The sequence below is a fragment of the Ranitomeya imitator genome, chromosome 10, assembly GCF_032444005.1.
Source record: "Ranitomeya imitator isolate aRanImi1 chromosome 10, aRanImi1.pri, whole genome shotgun sequence".
Classification (NCBI taxonomy): domain Eukaryota; kingdom Metazoa; phylum Chordata; class Amphibia; order Anura; family Dendrobatidae; genus Ranitomeya; species Ranitomeya imitator.
The window spans coordinates 141,817,633-141,837,438 of NC_091291.1; the positions used below are offsets into that span (position 1 = coordinate 141,817,633).

Sequence of the window (19,806 nt, forward strand, 5' to 3'; positions counted from 1 at the left end):
CATGTGTTCTGTAGGAGGTTTATCCATTAGGAAGTTTATTCAGAGTTTTTTTCTTTGTGGATTTTTGTGCAAATTAAATACACTTGAAAAACCCCATAGTAACATATCCTTTAGATTTGTCTACATGCCACCTTTTCAAATATTCAATTTTTTGTACAATATTTAGCAGTTTTTTTTTTTTCACAACAAACAAACATTTAATATAAATCCGTCCTAATTAATGCACACAGATAAGACGCCTGCTGGAGAGAAGTTTCCTTCCGTTAATGTTTCGCCGTTGCATGGTATATAGGTGTATATAAATATACATCAGGGCGGTATACAGCAGGTGGCGGGATAACACCCCGATGAGATTCATGCACATTTCTATGGACTCGCACATTATCCATACGTTCCGGACACACAGTGACATAAATCTCTCAATTAGCGCAGATCATTTGCTCGGCTCTCATTTATGTCGCTGCCTGGCCGAGCAGTATATCCGTCCCCCCGAAGAGTTACAGGCCACCGCAAGACGTGCACAGGATTGTAAAAAACATAGATGCTGAATTAATTGACTGCGCGGCACTCTGCGGCTGATTGAGTTGATAATGGCAAGATCTGACCTTTTTCTATTTTCTAATTATGTGCATCTCGGCTGTGAGGAATACATGATTTCTCTTCTAATGATGGCTAATGTCGCTGGCCTTTTCATCATCTCTACGCCAGAACAATTTCTGGGGATTTACATCGCAGGAGGAGATGCAGAACATAAGGCGGCAATAAGGATTCAGCATACTGGGGGGCGAGAGACGTTTCCGGTCAGTTAAAAACCAAGTCGTAATACTGGGCATAAACGGTCGGAGGAAGGAAAGGTCAATGTGTGAGCTGCATACAGGCTTCTGCCGGCATCGAAAGTTCAGCTTTAGACAAAAACTACAAACTTTGAAAACTTCTCGCACGCCTACTGCGCTCATCTGGGGGTTTCTGCCAGATTTACAACATTGGGGCAGATTTGCATTTCTGGCACATCCCGAAGCAAATATACCAAAAAGAAGATGGATATCGTCAGATAGTGCTTGTAAAAAGAAGCAGTTTTGTAACTTATCGCTCAGTAATAATGTGCAGCCGTTCAAGAGAGATTAAACACATTTGTTTACAGCTTGTTGCTTAGGAGACCGACCACCGCGGCTGTCTAGCTTGTAAGCCCTGTGCACAGGCTTTGCCGGGATTAGGAGGCAATTTTGTGCTCCACGGATCCTCGTAGATTGAAAACAGTGTTTTCAAGCTCAATAGAAAAGGGCTTGTAAGCACTGCACATGTTCTGCCATCTATCAGGGGGGGTCGGTCTATAAGGCAATAAGCTGTAAAACAAAGGAGTGTTAATATCACAAGAACGGCTGTAAATTTTAATAAACAGTATATTCCAAAAGTGATGAAGATGGGAAAAATGTAGGTCCTGATTAGTGTATTTGGGTATTCAGGCTTTTCTGTATGGGCAGATGGGGTAAATATATATATATATATGTATATATATATATATATATATATATATATAACCCCTAAATAATCGGATCACATCACTATTTACTATATAGACGATGTATGTTACATGCTCTGTGGAGATGGACGGCCCAGCGAGATCAGCCGCACACGACGTATGTGATAAGACGGCCACCAATCCTACGTGTAAGGACGGCTGCCCAACAGGGGACACTTGCTGAGAAGGTGGACTTTTAACCTGTCGGAGGGGTCTGGACCGAGGGGGAACAGAGGCGGTCCGGGCCGAGGGGGAACAGAGGGGGCCCGGGCCGAGGGGGAACAGAGGGGGTCCGGACTGAGGGGGAACAGAGGCGGTCCGGGCTGAGGGGGAACAGAGGCGGTCCGGGCTGAGGGGGAACAGAGGGGCTCCGGACTGAGGGGGAACAGAGGGGGTCCGGACTGAGGGGGAACAGATGCGGTCCGGGCTGAGGGGGAACAGAGGGGGTCCGGACTGAGGGGGAACAGAGGCGGTCCGGGCTGAGGGGGAACAGATGCGGTCCGGGCTGAGGGGGAACAGAGGGGCTCCGGACTGAGGGGGAACAGAGGGGGTCCGGACTGAGGGGGAACAGAGGGGCTCTGGACTGAGGGGGAACAGAGGGGCTCCGGGCCGAGGGGGGACAGAGGGGTCTGGACCGAGGGGGAACAGGGGTGGTCCAGACCAAGGGGGAACAGGGGTGGTCCAGACCGAGGGGGAAAAGGGGCGGTCCAGACCGAGGGGGAATAGAGGGGGTCCGGACCGTCGGGGAACAGAGGGCATCTGGACCGAGGGGGAAACAGGTGGGGTCCAGGCTGAGGAAAAAACAGGTGGGGTCCAGGTCGATGGGAAACAGAAGGGATCAGGGCCAAGGGGAAACAGAGGGGGTCAGAGCCAAGGGGAAGCAGAAGGGGTCTGGACCGAGATGGAATAGAGGAGGTCAGGACAGAAGGGGAATAGAGGGGGTCAGGACAGAGGGGGGATAGAGAGGGTCAGGACAGAGGGGGAATAGAGGGGGTCAGGACAGAAGGGGAATAGAGGGGGTCAGGACAGAAGGGGAATAGAGGGGGTCAGGACAGAAGGGGAATAGAGGGGGTCAGGACAGAGGGGGAATAGAGGGGGTCAGGACAGAGGGGGAATAGAGGGGGTCAGGACAGAGGGGGAATAGAGGGGGTCAGGACAGAGGGGGAATAGAGGGGGTCAGGACAGAGGGGGAATAGAGGGGGTCAGGACAGAGGGGGAATAGAGGGGGTCAGGACAGAAGGGGAATAGAGGGGGTCAGGGGGAATAGAGGGGGTTAGGACAGAAGGGGAATAGAGGGGGTCAGGACAGAGGGGGAATAGAGGGGGTCAGGGGGAGTAGAGGGGGTCAGGACAGAAGGGGAATAGAGGGGGTCAGGACAGAGGGGGAATAGAGGGGGTCAGGACAGAGGGGGAATAGAGGGGGTCAGGACAGAGGGAGAATAGAGGGGGTCAGGACAGAGGGGGAATAGAGGGGGTCAGGACAGAGGGGGAATAGAGGGGGTCAGGACAGAGGGGGAATAGAGGGGGTCAGGACAGAGGGGGAATAGAGGGGGTCAGGACAGAAGGGGAATAGAGGGGGTCAGAACAGAAGGGGAATAGAGAGGGTCAGGACAGAGGGGGAATAGAGGGGGTCAGGACAGAGGGGGAATAGAGGGGGTCAGGACAGAAGGGGAATAGAGGGGGTCAGGACAGTGGGGGAATAGAGGGGGTCAGGACAGAGGGGGAGCAGAAGGGGTCAGGACAGAGGGGGAATAGAGGGGGTCAGGACAGAGGGGGAATAGAGGGGGTCAGGACAGAGGGGGAATAGAGGGGGTCAGGACAGAGGGGGGAATAGAGGGGGTCAGGACAAAAGGAGAATAGAGGGGGTCAGGACAGAGGGGGAATAGAGGGGGTCAGGACAGAGGGGGAATAGAGGGGGTCAGGGGGAATAGAGGGGGTTAGGACAGAAGGGGAATAGAGGGGGTCAGGACAGAGGGGGAATAGAGGGGGTCAGGGGGAATAGAGGGGGTCAGGACAGAAGGGGAATAGAGGGGGTCAGGACAGAGGGGGAATAGAGGGGGTCAGGACAGAGGGGGAATAGAGGGGGTCAGGACAGAGGGGGAATAGAGGGGGTCAGGACAGAGGGGGAATAGAGGGGGTCAGGACAGAGGGGGAATAGAGGGGGTCAGGACAGAGGGGGAATAGAGGGGGTCAGGACAGAAGGGGAATAGAGGGGGTCAGAACAGAAGGGGAATAGAGAGGGTCAGGACAGAGGGGGAATAGAGGGGGTCAGGACAGAGGGGGAATAGAGGGGGTCAGGACAGAAGGGGAATAGAGGGGGTCAGGACAGTGGGGGAATAGAGGGGGTCAGGACAGAGGGGGAGCAGAAGGGGTCAGGACAGAGGGGGAATAGAGGGGGTCAGGACAGAGGGGGAATAGAGGGGGTCAGGACAGAGGGGGGAATAGAGGGGGTCAGGACAAAAGGAGAATAGAGGGGGTCAGGACAGAGGGGGAATAGAGGGGGTCAGGACAGCCCATGTCTTATCTGTAATAAGTGACACATAGGATATTGGAAGCATCTGGGGTCTCACATCCTCTCGGAGTTTTCATCCCTTTTCTCATTATTATCCCTGTGACAATAAATAGATTTCATGCCCTTTAAAATCCAATCCTCCCCACACTGAAGACAGCGCGGCTTATGAAGGGGAAGTCAGGACCATTAACATTTAGCCAAACAACAAATAAAAACTAGTGACCGCAGAATGGTCGTGACTGAATGACAAAGAGCTCAATTAAGACGTGTTCATGTGGAATTATTATTTCTGTTCATTAATTATGTGATGCACAAAGTCCGGAGAATCGCAATAATTGCTTAAATGATCATTTCCCTCCACGTTTTCTTGTAATTGTTACAAGGAGGAATTAAAAGTATCTGGAAACAAAAAAGCCACCGACTATTATACACAGCAAAAACAAACAGCGCCACCACTGACCACAGGCTGCATGTGGTATTGCATCACAGCTCCCTTAAAGGGGTTCTCCAGCATCACTCAACACTACACAGGGAACGGAGCAGCGACATTCATGATGTGCTGGAAGACGCCTGTCAGGACGCAGGATCACGCAGGATCATGGCAGATATCTGCCATATCATCATTGGTGCCGCTCAGCTCCCGATGTGGCAGTCAATGACCCTGGAGAACCCGTGAAATGTGAATGTAACTGAACTGCAATACCCCACATGACCTGCAGACAGTTGTGGCGCTGTTTTGGGGATACAGTAGTCATGTTTTCTTATTTTAAGAGCATCCTTTGTGCCTCAGGCACCCATAGAACAGTATGGCCTGGATTCCATGCATGCAGGGAGAATACCATGAGGACAGCAGCTTGCGCGCTGCCTGTGAGGACACCGTCTGCCTCCATAGCTGCCATCTTTACCAGGTTGTCCAGCTCGGGGTCTTCGCTGAAGAATGGCTTATGCTCTTGTTCTTGCTGGTGCACAAAGTTCTCAATATCCACATCAAAACTGGCAGACGTGATGCACTCGGACCCCTGCGTGGCCTGCTCGCACTTCTCAAAGAGCAGCGTCAACAGCGGGAACAACGGGTGTCTGAAAGGAAACACAAATGTCTACATTAGTGACCATCTTAGGGAAAGAATGGCAGAAAAGGAACATTGGGAGGTGGGCACAAAGATATGATGTGGGGTACCCTTATTTTTGATGATCAGCAAGGCAGAGAAGCTGTAGGCTGACATTAATAGGCTGGAAATGTCCACGGCTATGAGGCCGATTCCAGTATAAAAACAGACCTCAGCCGCCCCAGAATTGGCGCATTCATTAGATGCAATAACTAATCTCATATAAATAAATATAAGACAAGGAAGAGATCCCAAAAAGTAAAATTAAAACAATCATTTTATTAAACAATATTAAAAAACAAAAAGTTAAAAAAGCAGGAATGCCGTTAGTTGGGGACGCCGAGCACTATACATAAAGATCTGGGGACCAAATTAATAATAATAGCAGCACAAGGAAAAGCCTAAGGCTATGTGCACACATCAGGATTTCTGGCAGAAATTTTCCTGACAAAAACCTGACATTTCTGCCAGAAATCCGCATGCGTTTGTTTCGCAGTTTTGATGCGTTTTTTTCTTGTGTTTTTTCCAAATGCATAGAATAGCGGGAAAAACACAAAAAAAAAATGGAAAATTAATGTACATGCTGCTTTTTTACCGCAATGCGTTTTTTTTTTTTCGCGGAAAAAAAACGCATCATGTGTACAAACATTGCAGAATGCATTCTAAATGATAGAATGCATAATGTATGCATTTTTAATGAGTTTTTATCGTGAAAAAACGCAAAAAAAAACTGAACGTGTGCACATACCATTACATTGGTATAAATCCAGCAAAAAAAATTGTTGTGAATTTACCACCAAAATATTAGTCCTTATACATGTAAGTAGAACTGCTAACAATAAAGTCCCTTACAGAAACTACGCAACCACACAGGATCAAAAGCATAAATATAAGGATAAAACTACCAGAGTTATACGGACCAAAAAATCAAGGTCAGTATCCAAATATATCCAAGTGTAGTGCTCCTGACTATAACAAGACTAGGGCCGGCCTTGTAGGCTATACAGTGAGCTGACCCAAGACCATGTCGGTCTAAATAATATTATCCATACATATACAAAGGAAATGCCATAATTGCCAATGTTTACCTGTGGAGGTGCTCCAGGTGTCCCCTCACCCCGACGCGCGTTTCGCCACCAGCTTCTTCTGGGGGTGTCGGGGTGAGAGGACAAAGTGGATATATTGGTTACTTAGTTTCTGCAAGGCCAATGCAGCCAATGCCGTGTCTCATGCTGCCCCCAGCGAGAACCCGGCTGCTGTGAGGAGCGGTGGCATCAGTCAGGTTACCGCAAGTCACAGATCTGGGTCACAGATGGCAGCGCGAGAGCCGAAATGATGAGCGGCAGCGTTATTTAGTTGGAAAACTAGCTTTAAATTACATAGAGTATGTAAAAAAAAATCATGTTAAAAACACATTGCATACGAATGTCATACGGATGGTAGGTGAGAAAAATTGCATTGTAGTGACATGACGCTCATCCCACTTTTCTGGATCAACATCGGATTGATTTTTTATACGCTATTGTGACTCCAGCCTAAAAAGGACCCTTTACGACATTACCGTACTTCCAGAAAAACTTGAGCATTATTTTTACTAATATACACAATACACGTCAGATTAGTTTTGCGAGACAAAAAGAGCAAACGGAAATGAAACGGATTGGAATAGCTCTCATTAAGATGACAGGAGCGGCAGCTTTCTTATTCTTTGCGCCCTTATTGCAGCAGTCGCGTGAAATACACCAAGGAGTAATATAAACGAGGCGGTGAAAGGGTTAAGACGTTTGCGGGGTCTAATTTGCAGGCTCTAATGCTGCATCATATTATAGAGTAATCTGCGCTGATCCCAGTTTAATGCAAGGCTCTGAGTCCTGAGCAGAGAATAGAACGCGCTGCCTTGCCTGCCGTAATTTCGCCGGCCCTGCAGGGGCTTAGCCCAGGGATATGAAAGACAAATTCCAGACTGTGTTATGAATTATTGCGCCTTATAAACCTTCCAACTCTCAGCAGATGCCTCCTGCCATTTAAACAGGCACTAGATCAATTAGAAATGAAAAGGCACAAATCGACCCAGTGCAAGGGCACTAAATTACCAGGAACTAATAATCCGAGCAGCGGTGCCCGGTGGTGGGAGTTCAGCCGCGTGCCCTCAACCTCTGCACTAATTTTGACAGAAAATTAAAGCTGCAAGTTTGGACTGGAGAAAGGAGTTATCCTTCAACTTTGGCAAATTTCATGCCAACTAATATAGATATAAATACGCCGAGGTAGGAACCGTGGATGGACCACCCACATAGTGGTGCTAAACAGGCCACTAGCCGTGGCTCATAACATTATAACCGACTGTTTAGGCATCTACGAGAACAGCATATAGTGATATACACTGACGAGCAGGGACGGTTTTAGGCAAAGTGGGGCCCTGGGCAAAAGTTTAAAATGGGGCCCCAAATGGTAACATACTGCACGTCACACAGAAGCATTTTGGTTGCATTTGCATGTGCTGAATTCAGGCCGATAAACGAGTGTGATCAACAATATTGAAGTCTATGATGTCGATACAGTTGAATGCGGCACACAGGGGAATGAGGCAATGCTGGCGCCGGGGCGGGCCCCATTAAGTCACGGGCCCCATAGTGGCAGCATGGTGTGCTGCAATTAGCGGCATGCCATTGGATGGTGGAGCTGAGGCCCTAGGCAGCTGCCTTGTCTGCCTGCCCCTAACGCTGGCCCTGCTGATGAGCTGGAGGTTAACACCGTTTTGATCTTCTGACTTTCAGGCTCCGTATCTCACCATCCACAACAGCTTCGAATGCGAAACTACCATCATTTTACAGACAAACATCTTGACTATCTCCTACATAAATGTAACTTGCAACTATTTAGCACATGATTAGTTATGCAGATTCCTGTCTTGTCACTGCATTCTTACTGTTTTACTCCTAAAAATCAAAATTTGAACCCCTTTAAGACTTATGACGTATTGGTACGTCATAGGTCGCCTCCCCCTCTATGATGCGGGTTCCGATGCTAAGCCCGCACCTTTTCAGCCACATGACACCTAATCTGATGAGCAAATCGGATGCACATCTCTAGCTCCACCCATTGGCACCCATCACATGGGTTGGCATGACAACCTGGGGGGCATGAGACCCCTGTGGTTGTCATTGCTGAACTGCTGTGAGCACCGGCCACGGATGAGCACTTTTGCTACATATAGCAGAGCTTGTGTAGCACAGGCGATCAGATGATCACAGCTTCAAGTCTCCTAAGGAGACTATTAAAGCATGTAAAAAAAAAAAAAGTTAAAAAATAAAAAAAAATCTAAAAGTTTAAACTACCCCCCTTTTTGACCCATTCAAAATAAAACAAAAATACATATATTTGGTATCGCCGAATTCAGAAATGCCCGATCTATAAAATTTAAAAATAATTAATCCGATCGGTAAACGGCGTTAGGAGGAAAAAAAATAAAAATGCAAGAATGACATTTTTTGGCTGCCACAACATTGCAATAAAATGCAATAACAGGCGATCAATAGAAATCAATCAATAATAAATATCACTAAAAATGTCAGCTCGGCGCGAAAAAAACAAGCTCTCACCCAGCCCATGATCACTGAAAAATGGAGACGCAACATTTCTCCAAAATGGGGCCTTTTTTTTTTTTTAAACAAACTTTGGATTTTTTTTTTCACTGCTTAAATAAAAAATAACCTATATATGTTTGGTATCTAGGAACTCGTAATCACCTGGAGAATCATAATGGGAGGTCAGTTTTATCATTTGGTGAACATGGTAACAAAAAAGAACAATTGTGGAATTGCACTTTTTTTGTAATTTCACTTTTTTTTTCCCCCGTTTTCCAGTAAACTATATGGTAAAATCAATGGGGTCTTTCAAAGTACAACTCGTCCAACAAAAAAACAAGTTATTGCTCTTGTAAAAAGGGGAGCAAACAACAAACGCAAAAACCCAAGGTGGTAAAGGAGCTAATTTTTATTATTTTGTTAGTATTTTGTAAATCCACTTTTGGCTTTCACCACGGCCTGAATCCTTCTGGGCTGCTCTCAGATTCCAGCATTTGTAAGCTTGCGAGCAGGGACCTCACTCCTAATGTAACTGTTTAAACCGTTTTACCTCGTATTGGATTTATTGTCTGTATATGTAACCACTTAATTGAAAAGTGCTGCGGAATATGTTGGCGCTATATAAAATAAAATGATTATCTCTTGACCGAATTCTGATCCCAGGTCTCTACTACACGTTCCCCATGTTGGTACATACTGGTCACCTCACTGGGGTCTGTATACAGCTTGTTCTTCAGGTCTGGGGACTGTGGGGACAATCCGGCACATCTACATGGTCATTGAACATTTCTTCGACAATCTCGACGTCTGTTTCGGGTTGTTGTCCTGCTGGAACACTGTTGTTCTTTTCACATCCATAGTACTTGAGTGTACGAAGTAACTCATCTTGTAGGATACTCACACATAGCTCAGAATTGAGACCACCATCGATCCTGGTCAAGTATCCAACATCTTTGGCTGTGAAACAATCCCCATATCATCAGGCTTCCTCCAACGAACATGACAGTTCCTTCAATTTCTTGATCCGTTAGCCATTTTTCCCTTAGACACATCTGCACCCATCAGAGCCATCTATGGACTTTTTTGCAATCTCAAGCAAACACTTTTTATGACGATATTGAAGTTGAGGCTTCACCATTTCAGACTTGTGTAATGTGCTGACATGGCCGCCTGTGATCTCACTATTATGAAGCACACGAATCACCTCCACTACAGTGTTTGTCGTGCCAGAACCGATAGACCTTATGATGTGCAAACTTGTTGACTCCAACATTTTGCCTTAATGGCCACCTCTTGGCTGTTGAATGGATGGACAGACTTCATTTCGTATTCTTACAGCTGTCATGGTGTTCACATAATGCAGTTTGGCTATTTTCTTGGCCGAGAGATCACTATTGAGGAGCTGGATTATTAAGTTTCTCTTTTCTTGAGAAATCTGCTTCAATTCAAATCAGTGACCTTTCACTTGGGAATCAACCTAATAACACACTGAGCTACTAGGGAAAAGATTATTCCATCAACAGGAGCAAAACAGTGACATAATAAGAATCTGTATAACTAATCATATGCTAAATAGTTGTAAGTCAACTATCAGTACATTGATGCAGCACCAGAACCACCGTCAGTACATCAATGCAGCATCATAAACACCTTTAGTACACGAAAGCAGATGCAGAAACATTGTCGGTACATTAATGTTGCGCCAGAACCACCATCATTACATGAATACAGTGCCAGAACCACAGTCAGTACATGGATGCAGTGTCAGAACCAGTCAGTACATGGATGCAGCGCCAGAACCACAGTCAGTATATGAATGCAGTGTCAGAACCACCATCAGTACATGACAATCAGCAGACTTGGGTTCCAGTACCATCTCTGTGCTGACGACACCCAATTATACACTTCTTCCCCCGACATCACCCCTACCCTAATTCAAAATACCAAGGATTGTCTGTCTGCTGTCTCTAACATCATGTCCTCCCTCTATCTGAAACTAAACCTCTCCAAAACTGAACTACTTGTGTTTCTCCTTTCTACTAACCTCACTCTACCCAACATCGAAATTACCGTGGAGGGTTCAACCATAACTCCCAAGCAGCATGCCCGCTATTTTGGGGTCATATTCTCCTCTCCAATCCATCTTGAATGCAGCAGCCAGGGTCATATTTCTGTCCAGCCGCTTCACCGATGCCTCCATCTTGTGCCAGTCATTACACTGGCTACCCATTCGCTACAGGGTCCAGTATAAACTCATCTCTCTCACCCACAAAGCTCTCCACAGTTCTGCACCGCCTTATATCTCCTCTCTCATCTCCGTCTATCGCCCTACACATGCCCTCCGTTCTACAAATGACCTAAGACTAACATCCCCCGTAATCCGAACCTTGCACCTCCGTCTCCAAGACTTCTCTCGTGCTGCACCAGCTCTCTGGAATGCACTTCCCCAGACGATAAGACTGATAACTAACCCCGACCTATTCAAGCACGCTTTAAAAACCCATCTCTTCAAACAAGCCTACCACATCAACTACTCAGTAAACTAACTTTGTCCTGTTCCCTCCTTCCAAATATTATCTGCATGTGAATCCGCCCCCTACTATTCATCTGTCTCCACACCCTCCATGCACGCGATAACTGCACTTGATACTTGACTATTGCACTTAAACACATGGGCTGATGACCGGATCATGCAGCTTTATATGAAAATCCCTATTTATTATAATTGCCAGACCTGAAATAACAAGCACTTTTCACCTATTGTGTCCCCCCATTTCCTTGTAGATTGTAAGTTTGCGAGCAGGGACCTCACCCCTAATGTCACTGTTTAAATTGTCTTAACTTGTACTGAATTTACTGTCTGTACATGTCCCCGCTTAATTGTAAAGTCCTGCGGAATATGTTGGCGCTATATAAATAAAAATTATTATTATTATTAATGCAGCACCAGAAACACCATCAATATACGCTCTCCCACACTGCTTTTCTATAAAATAACCTCCCACACTACCCTTCTCCAAAATATCTCCACATACTGCCCATCTGTATAATTTACCGATCCACATATCCCCACTCAACCCCTCTCCATGTCCCCCCACATACTGCCTTTTTCCATACCTCCCTCAAACTACCTCTTTCCAAGTCCCCCCACCCCATTGTCTCTCGCTACTATGCCCCTTTCACAATCCACCCTAATTGCCCCATAATGTCCCAAATTCTTACATTATGTGCCTTTGTGTAACGACTGGGTGGGGGAACCACTGTGCCGGGATCTAAGGAGAGCCTGGAGAGGAGAGACAAAGTGCCTCACCAAGTCCGACCTTGGATGCATGGCGGCTGGCGATACTGCAATCCGCGGAGGGACGAGGGAGACGGAACCAGGTGCTACGCCAGGATTGACCTCAGGTAGATGGCAGCTGACCCCCAAGGGACAGGACGCAGGAACAGCCAGGAATAGTAGAATTAGCAAGTACTGGCTGGCATGGTGACTGGCACGACAGATACATAGGCAGGCGGGTACTGATGGGCACCATTGGTATCCTGGCAGGCGGTCACGGCTGATAAAGAGGTAGATGGACAAGGCTGACGTACAGGGCACATGTACTAGGAAATGAGGACTGAGACCTGAGAACTAGCAAGTGTGTTAGAAACAAATTACAACGTTGCACAGGCACCTCCATGCAGGTGGAGGTGCCTTAAATAGCACTTGTCTCAAAGCCATTGGCTGGGAACACTTTAGGACGGTGAGTGCTCAGCCCCTTTAAGAAGGAAGGAGCATGTGGGCCCTAAGCACAGTGCCCAAGAATCTGCGCTCTGTGCGCATACCCGGGACAACAGCAGCAGGAGAGGAGAGCGGAAGTGCGGGACCTCGGTCATGAGCGAGTCGGCGTCTCTGCCAGGGAATGGAGGCAGAGGGCACAGACGCTGGCGCTGCACCTCGTAGCCCTCCACTGGCTACTCATCTAAAATAACATGACATTTAATCCTCGGCTCCTCCATGCAGCGCTTACCAGTGCCCGATGTCTCTCTGTCTGTGCTGCCCCGGAAGCAGTGTGATGAGCGACAAGCGCAGCGGGCCACACAAAATCCTTCGGCGGGCTGTATGTTGTGTAGGCCTGCTTTAGAGCTGTGTGCAACATTTCTATGCTTCTAGCTACTTTACTACTTCACAGGGCCTTTATTCAGGGGCGGCACAGCTGCAGACGACTTGCACAGACCACAGAGGCTCCTACCAGTCCTGGATCCTCTGCATTTTATTTCTACCCCATGTAACAAGCTGCAATACCAGGCTTCATGCCCAACTTCTGCTGCAATACTGCAGCATGTACAGGCTATATGTATACAGCAGATAGCCGACTTGCACCCTTTCTGCACATTCAGAGCTGAAGGCCACCGTTGGCCTGGCACATTCTGGAAGGCAATGCGTTGGCATAGTAAGGATTATAATAGTATATCTGCACAGCGGACTGGCTGTGGTGACCGGACCCAGCACTAAATTAGGATAGTTCACAAGTCCAGTAACAATCCGTTAATTAGCCATCCGTTTTTCTTTTATTTGTAAAGGATCCATTTTTTGCTTACAGGATCCGTTACAAATTAAAGTGGATGGTCAATTAACGGATCTGTTTTCCAGCAGAGATCAGTTTTTTAAAAACGGACTAAAAAAATTTGTTTCTGGGCATTTGTAGCCTCAGCAATCGCTGCCTCCACATTCACTTGATATTTTAAAGTGCTTTTAATACATTTGCACTCTTCTTTTAATTATTTGTTTATTATTTGTCCTTTTTGCAGTAATTCCGCTTATTCTCATATTGTTCCTTTCTTCGGCACTTTACCTCATCATCATTCATCTTTGATTTGTACACATGGTTGAGTGCGTTTTGGTCTAAGGATGAACTTCACTATATCGCAAGGGATTCTAAACCCCACATGTATTGTTTATGAATCTACGTAACCCTATCATTGCCTGTGGTGAAACATTGTATTATGTTTATATTTATGTACATATAATTTGATTTTTAAACTTATATAAGGATAATATGCTGTACATGTAAAATAAACATGGCCAAATACGCTAATGGGTCATTTTTACATATAACATAGGCATCAGATGGGTGGAGGCACGGCTGCGTGACGCGTATGGTGCTGGTGCGCATGCGTGGATTTCTGTATTGTGAATGGTTCCGGCCGATCATTTGATAGGAGGAACTTAACATATAAGGTCGTACACATACGATATTCAGCCACGCCCCTGAGGAAGCAATGATAAAGCAAAACGTACGTTGGGGATAGCGAGCCGGCATGCTGCTAAAACTATACTAACGGGTAATTGCGGCTATATTTTAATCCTTTTCTCTTTGTCACCATCCTTTCTCTATGCATTCATGCATTTATGGTTGTTAATATATGCGATTGCCCTATACATATTACACCATTGGTTTATGTGTACGATGGTTTACTGTCTCAGAATTGTTCTTTATTGATAATTTGTATATGCATTTATCCTTGGCTACTATGACTTATACCGCATTTCTGGCTCTCTCAACTCTGGTTTTAATGTCAATGTTTTAACCCAATTTTGCCCACTACTTATGTGTTTATATTCGTTATTTATATTTTTCTAATAAAATACATATTTTTATTCATTAGCATGAACTCCGGTTTCTCCTTTTTTTTCAAGAGTTAATAGAGTTGCTGATCATTTCCTTTTTTTTTATAATCTTAGGCACTTTTTTGCATATATATGCATAACTAACAAGATTTGCTTTTGGAGACTTTTTTGCAGATTTATCATCCAGGTATGGATGCATTTTGACAAATACCGCCCCGTCCTCAGGAGCAGCATTAATAAATCGGCCCGGTCGTCTGCTTCCTCACAATGTTGCATGGACTATTTTGTTTCATAGCAATGAAATCTTGGCTAAAAACGATTGACGTAAAGGGTTAACGCGCCACTGGATTCAGAAGGTAAATAACCCTCTCTCTTTCTGCCATATTTCTGGGGAGAGTTTGATCTTCTTCAGCGCAGAACAAATAAGAGGGCTGAACTGGCATGACATTTTACTGCAGACGAAGGGTCGTTTGCAGCCACTAATAAAAAGGATTTGACACAGGCTAATAAAGAGGAATGCATCTCTCTAATGGCCTAATTGAGCGCATTCAGCACTGCTCTGCCTGGGAGCCAGCACGGCAAATGAAAGCCAGGGGCTCTGCGCCATGTAAATGCTTCCTCAATGTATTTCCTCTACAATTTTATTCCCAGCGAGCCAAATGAAAAAAGGGTCATCAGCGGCCATAATGAGAAGGGCTCACATATCCCCCGCTATGACCCTGGGTGCACCCCACTGCTCTGTGCTTAGCTAATTAATAATCTATTATCCCATTTATAGATTCTCATGAAATATCGGCCCTGATCGCCTCTCGGAAATAGGATCTACTTTCCCCATCCGCTCTTCCATTCCGTATCATGAAGGCAGTGGACGCGCAATGTCTCATGGCTTCTACAGATCCCACGCTCCACCCTATGCCAGCACCTGGCGAACGTGATCTGACGACAGGGCAATATTCACACATGGATGAAATGGATGCACGTATAATTTATGGTTTGTGAATACCCAGCGATGATGAAGGTCTTACTTCATCTTTATTTTGTCTGAAGATCTCAGAACTTGTCTGTAAACACAAGGGTGAAAAAAAAGCCACCATGCGGGAGAGGGAACGCTAAAATTGCGCAGGAAACTTCTGACTACTAATTCCTAGGTGAGCCTGGTTGTTTGTGCACCTTTTTCTACCACACTTTTTCATTCCACTCAACTTTCCAGTAATATGCTTGGATACAGCACTGTGTGAACAGCCGCCTTCTTTAGCAATGACCATTTGTTGCTTCCCCTCCTTGTGGAGTGCGTCAGTGACGCCTTCTGGACATGTCAGGTCAGCAGTCTTCCCCATGATTGTGGAGCTACTGAAACAGACTAAGGGACCTTTATAAATGCTTAGGAAGCTTTTGCAGGTGTTTTTTGTTAATTATTCTAATTTACTGAGATAATGACTTTTGGGTTTTCATTGGCTGTAAGCCATAATCCTCAACATTAACAGAAGTAAACACGTGAAATAGATCACTCTGTAATGACTCTATATAATATATGAGATTCACTTTTTGTATTGAAGAACTGAAATGAATAAACTTTTTGATGATATTCTAATTTTGTGAGAAGCACCTGTATGTCTGTGCAGGGGATCTGAAGTTCTGCTTTAGGAAATCAAAGCTTTGACCACTTTATAGTAAGAAATCAGCGAAGAATAATGAAGGGAATCTTTCATAAAGGAAATTGTTGAAAGTCGGTTTTACTTCTGGCTGAGTTAAGATTTATGCAAAAAAACTCAAGTTTTGCACAAATGTTTGATAAACATGGAGCACGTTTATATGAAACACTCCTATCTGGAGCGGTATCTCCAAATTGTTATTTCATCTTCCTGCTGAAGTGAGAAATGCAACTTTTTATGAAGTCACAACTCAGTCAGAAGTCGAGCTTAGATCTATTTGCATAGATAACTTTGCACCATTGTCAGTCACCCGTATTTCAAAAAAATGTAGAGAGCAGTGTAAAGATCACAAAAAGTTGAATTTTATTGCAAAAAAAAAAAATTGCTACAAAATTTGCAACTTTTTGATGTCACAAAACTGGGAAAATATTCTTGATAAATAACCTCCAAGTTATTAAATGGAGGATGTTACTGTTAAGGGCCCAGATATTATCACCATTGACGGCATTCCCAGGGCTGAAGGTATATACAGATGTGGACGCAATAAACAAATTTTCTATCATTTTGCAATTTTTTCATTTTGTCTGTTTTTTTTTCCCCATAAAAGCAGCAGTTTTCCGACTTGCATAAAACTTCTATATTAGCACTGGCCGTAATTGGCAGCTCTGAAATGAGTAAAGCACGTGGCAGCTGTGACATAATTACTCCGGAATTAATTAGACTTTCTATATGAATCCCTGTAAAAGCTCACATTCCATTTTACAAGGCGATACGATATTACTAGCCAATTAGTATTAATTTTATGTACAATAGTAGTAAAGGCGCCGATGACCTTGCAGTATATTCTGTGCTTGGAAAACTCTGCCGGCCGGGGTCCAAATGACTAGAGAGAAACAGATAGATTTGCTCGTTTCACACTGGATAAGGCTGTGACTAGAGAAAGTCTCCATCGAGGACCTCAGCGGCTCCATCTCTCTGGCTCCAGGACAGCACATTGTTGAAGGAGATGATCTTATATCTTATGGGGTACCGCAGGGGTCAGTATTGGGACCTGTTCTCTTCAACATATTCATTAATGATCTGGTAGAAGGTTTACACAGTAAAATATCGATATTTGCAGATGATACAAAACTATGTAAAGCAGTTAATACAAGAGAAGATAGTATTCTGCTACAGATGGATCTGGATAAGTTGGAAACTTGGGCTGAAAGGTGGCAGATGAGGTTTAACAATGATAAATGTAAGGTTATACACATGGGAAGAAGGAATCAATGTCACCATTACACACTGAACGGGAAACCACTGGGTAAATCTGACAGGGAGAAGGACTTGGGGATCCTAGTTAATGATAAACTTACCTGGAGCAGCCAGTGCCAGGCAGCAGCTGCCAAGGCAAACAGGATCATGGGGTGCATTAAAAGAGGTCTGGATACACATGATGAGAGCATTATACTGCCTCTGTACAAATCCCTAGTTAGACCGCACATGGAGTACTGTGTCCAGTTTTGGGCACCGGTGCTCAGGAAGGATATAATGGAACTAGAGAGAGTACAAAGGAGGGCAACAAAATTAATAAAGGGGATGGGAGAACTACAATACCCAGATAGATTAGCGAAATTAGGATTATTTAGTCTAGAAAAAAAGACGACTGAGGGGCAATCTAATAACCATGTATAAGTATATAAGGGGACAATACAAATATCTCGCTGAGGATCTGTTTATACCAAGGAAGGTGACGGGCACAAGGGGGCATTCTTTGCGTCTGGAGGAGAGAAGGTTTTTCCACCAACATAGAAGAGGATTCTTTACTGTTAGGGCAGTGAGAATCTGGAATTGCTTGCCTGAGGAGGTGGTGATGGCGAACTCAGTCGAGGGGTTCAAGAGAGGCCTGGATGTCTTCCTGGAGCAGAACAATATTGTATCATACAATTATTAGGTTCTGTAGAAGGACGTAGATCTGGGGATTTATTATGATGGAATATAGGCTGAACTGGATGGACAAATGTCTTTTTTCGGCCTTACTAACTATGTTACTATGTTATAGCTCAGATACGTCCCATTTTTGTTCTTGCTTTTGCGCAGAACGGGTCTCTTGGGACTCAAAGTTACCATTTTCTTCATCTATGCAAAGGCTGGCTTGCACGGTGCAGACGTTGAGAAGTTAGTCGCGGTTTTCCAGCCCAGGTTTGCATATATCTTTCATTTTCTGCCTCCTGGAAGGTCCCACAGATTGCTGGGCTCCACCGCAGTTTGGAAAGGTTTTGTCGCTTGAGAATGAAGACATTTATTTTATTTACATTTATTTGTAAAGGTAAAAAGAAGAAAAAAAAAAAGTCCAAATGAGGCCACAAAATGATTTCCCTTTTATCTGCGCTGATACTACGGAGCATGAAAGCCTCGGAGACCAAGTGTTAATTTGAATTGAATGGGGCCTTGTTAAATTTATTGACATGAAATGAAAAATCCCCACTGTGGTTTTGAACTGTCATGCTACCCAGAGGCAAGAAATTTTAATTAAAAAAAAAAATTATAACAGGCATCCTCCCGCTTTCCTCCATCCTCCAGTAACAGCAGGCAATGTCGTCAGGAATCCACACAGTCTAATGTTGTCCATATACTCCTCTAGCTGTTGGGTGAACACTCGTCTGGCAGAAAGCTCCCTCGCCCAACCCCATACATATGCACGCTCTCAGACGATGAGAATGCATGTTTTTTGCATTGGGACAGGGAAGTTTTCGGCTGTCTCTACAGACACTCCTGTCCCCTCCTCATTCCTCCCCTGCCCCCATCTCTACACTCCATATCTGAACTCCTCCAGATCCCTCTACACCTCCCCCAGACTTCTCTGTCCCCATTCTCCAGTCTCCTCCACACTCACTGGAACTGCCCAAGAACACCACCTCCTCCTCCAGACTCCTCGGTCGTCCTCCTTCCTCACCATTTTCAACTTCTCTGCTTGTTGTCAGTTAATGGCGCTGTCCACAATTCTCCTATTCTCAGTGATGTGTAATGGGGGTGACAGGAAGACGTTGTGGAACAAGTGGGTTATGTGCTAATGTTTACGGTTTATTTGTGTGTGATAAAATTTGTTGTATTTTATTCTTATGGCCGGTTTATGTCTTGTTCTCTTGGAGGCTCTGCCTCAAGGCCGTCCCTGGGAATGGGAGGAGGTCTGTCCACTAGTGAGACCATTACCAGCATAGGGATACAGCATGTACTACACAGGAAAACAAATAGTTAATTCATGGTACTAACCCATCAGTTGGGAGGGGATAGATTAATTTATAGGGGAAGCATTTCCTAGCTGAGTTCAGGCAAGAGAGTCAGTGAGAGTCAGAGTAGATGGAGAGTGAGGAATTTAGGAGAATCAAGAAGTGCTAGATAATGACGGTGCCAACGGGTGCTAAGAAAACCGATGTAGCAGAGGCGGAATGTAGGAAGACATCCCAAGCTTCGTGTGGATGCCGGGACAGTCTTGGGCGTAGGGCCGGGGAGAGACATTGAACATCGTGTCTTGTCTACCTGATGAGGAAGATGTCGGCCAGGTCACAACAAAAGGAAAGGATGGTGGGCTTCAGGAAATGCTTATGCTGGATGGGAAGCCCCTGAAACCAACAACAGGTGTTGAGGTGGCGGGAGGTCGAGCAGAATTGAGTCAAGGTCGTATAATACAAAGGAACAAGGGAACATCACCAAAAAAGGACTCTGTATCAATATGTATGCCGCAATTGTTTGTATCTGTTTTGCACAGTAAAGCCAAACTTGTTAAATCGGACCTATGGTCTCCGGTCACCTCTGTAGCTGCAGCCATATCCGGTCC

General features: G+C 45.3%; 1 protein-coding gene across 12 annotated transcripts in view; it reads right to left on the bottom strand.

Annotated features, from left to right (window-relative positions):
• PKNOX2 (PBX/knotted 1 homeobox 2) overlaps positions 1-19,806 on the bottom strand; it is a 340,867-nt gene that overhangs the window by 26,963 nt on the left and 294,098 nt on the right. For all 12 annotated transcript variants that reach the window (XM_069741543.1, XM_069741540.1, XM_069741536.1 and 9 more), the window contains one exon: positions 4,936-5,107. In XM_069741543.1, coding sequence (XP_069597644.1) covers positions 4,936-5,107 — 172 coding nt within the window. The remainder of the gene's footprint in view (positions 1-4,935; positions 5,108-19,806) is intronic.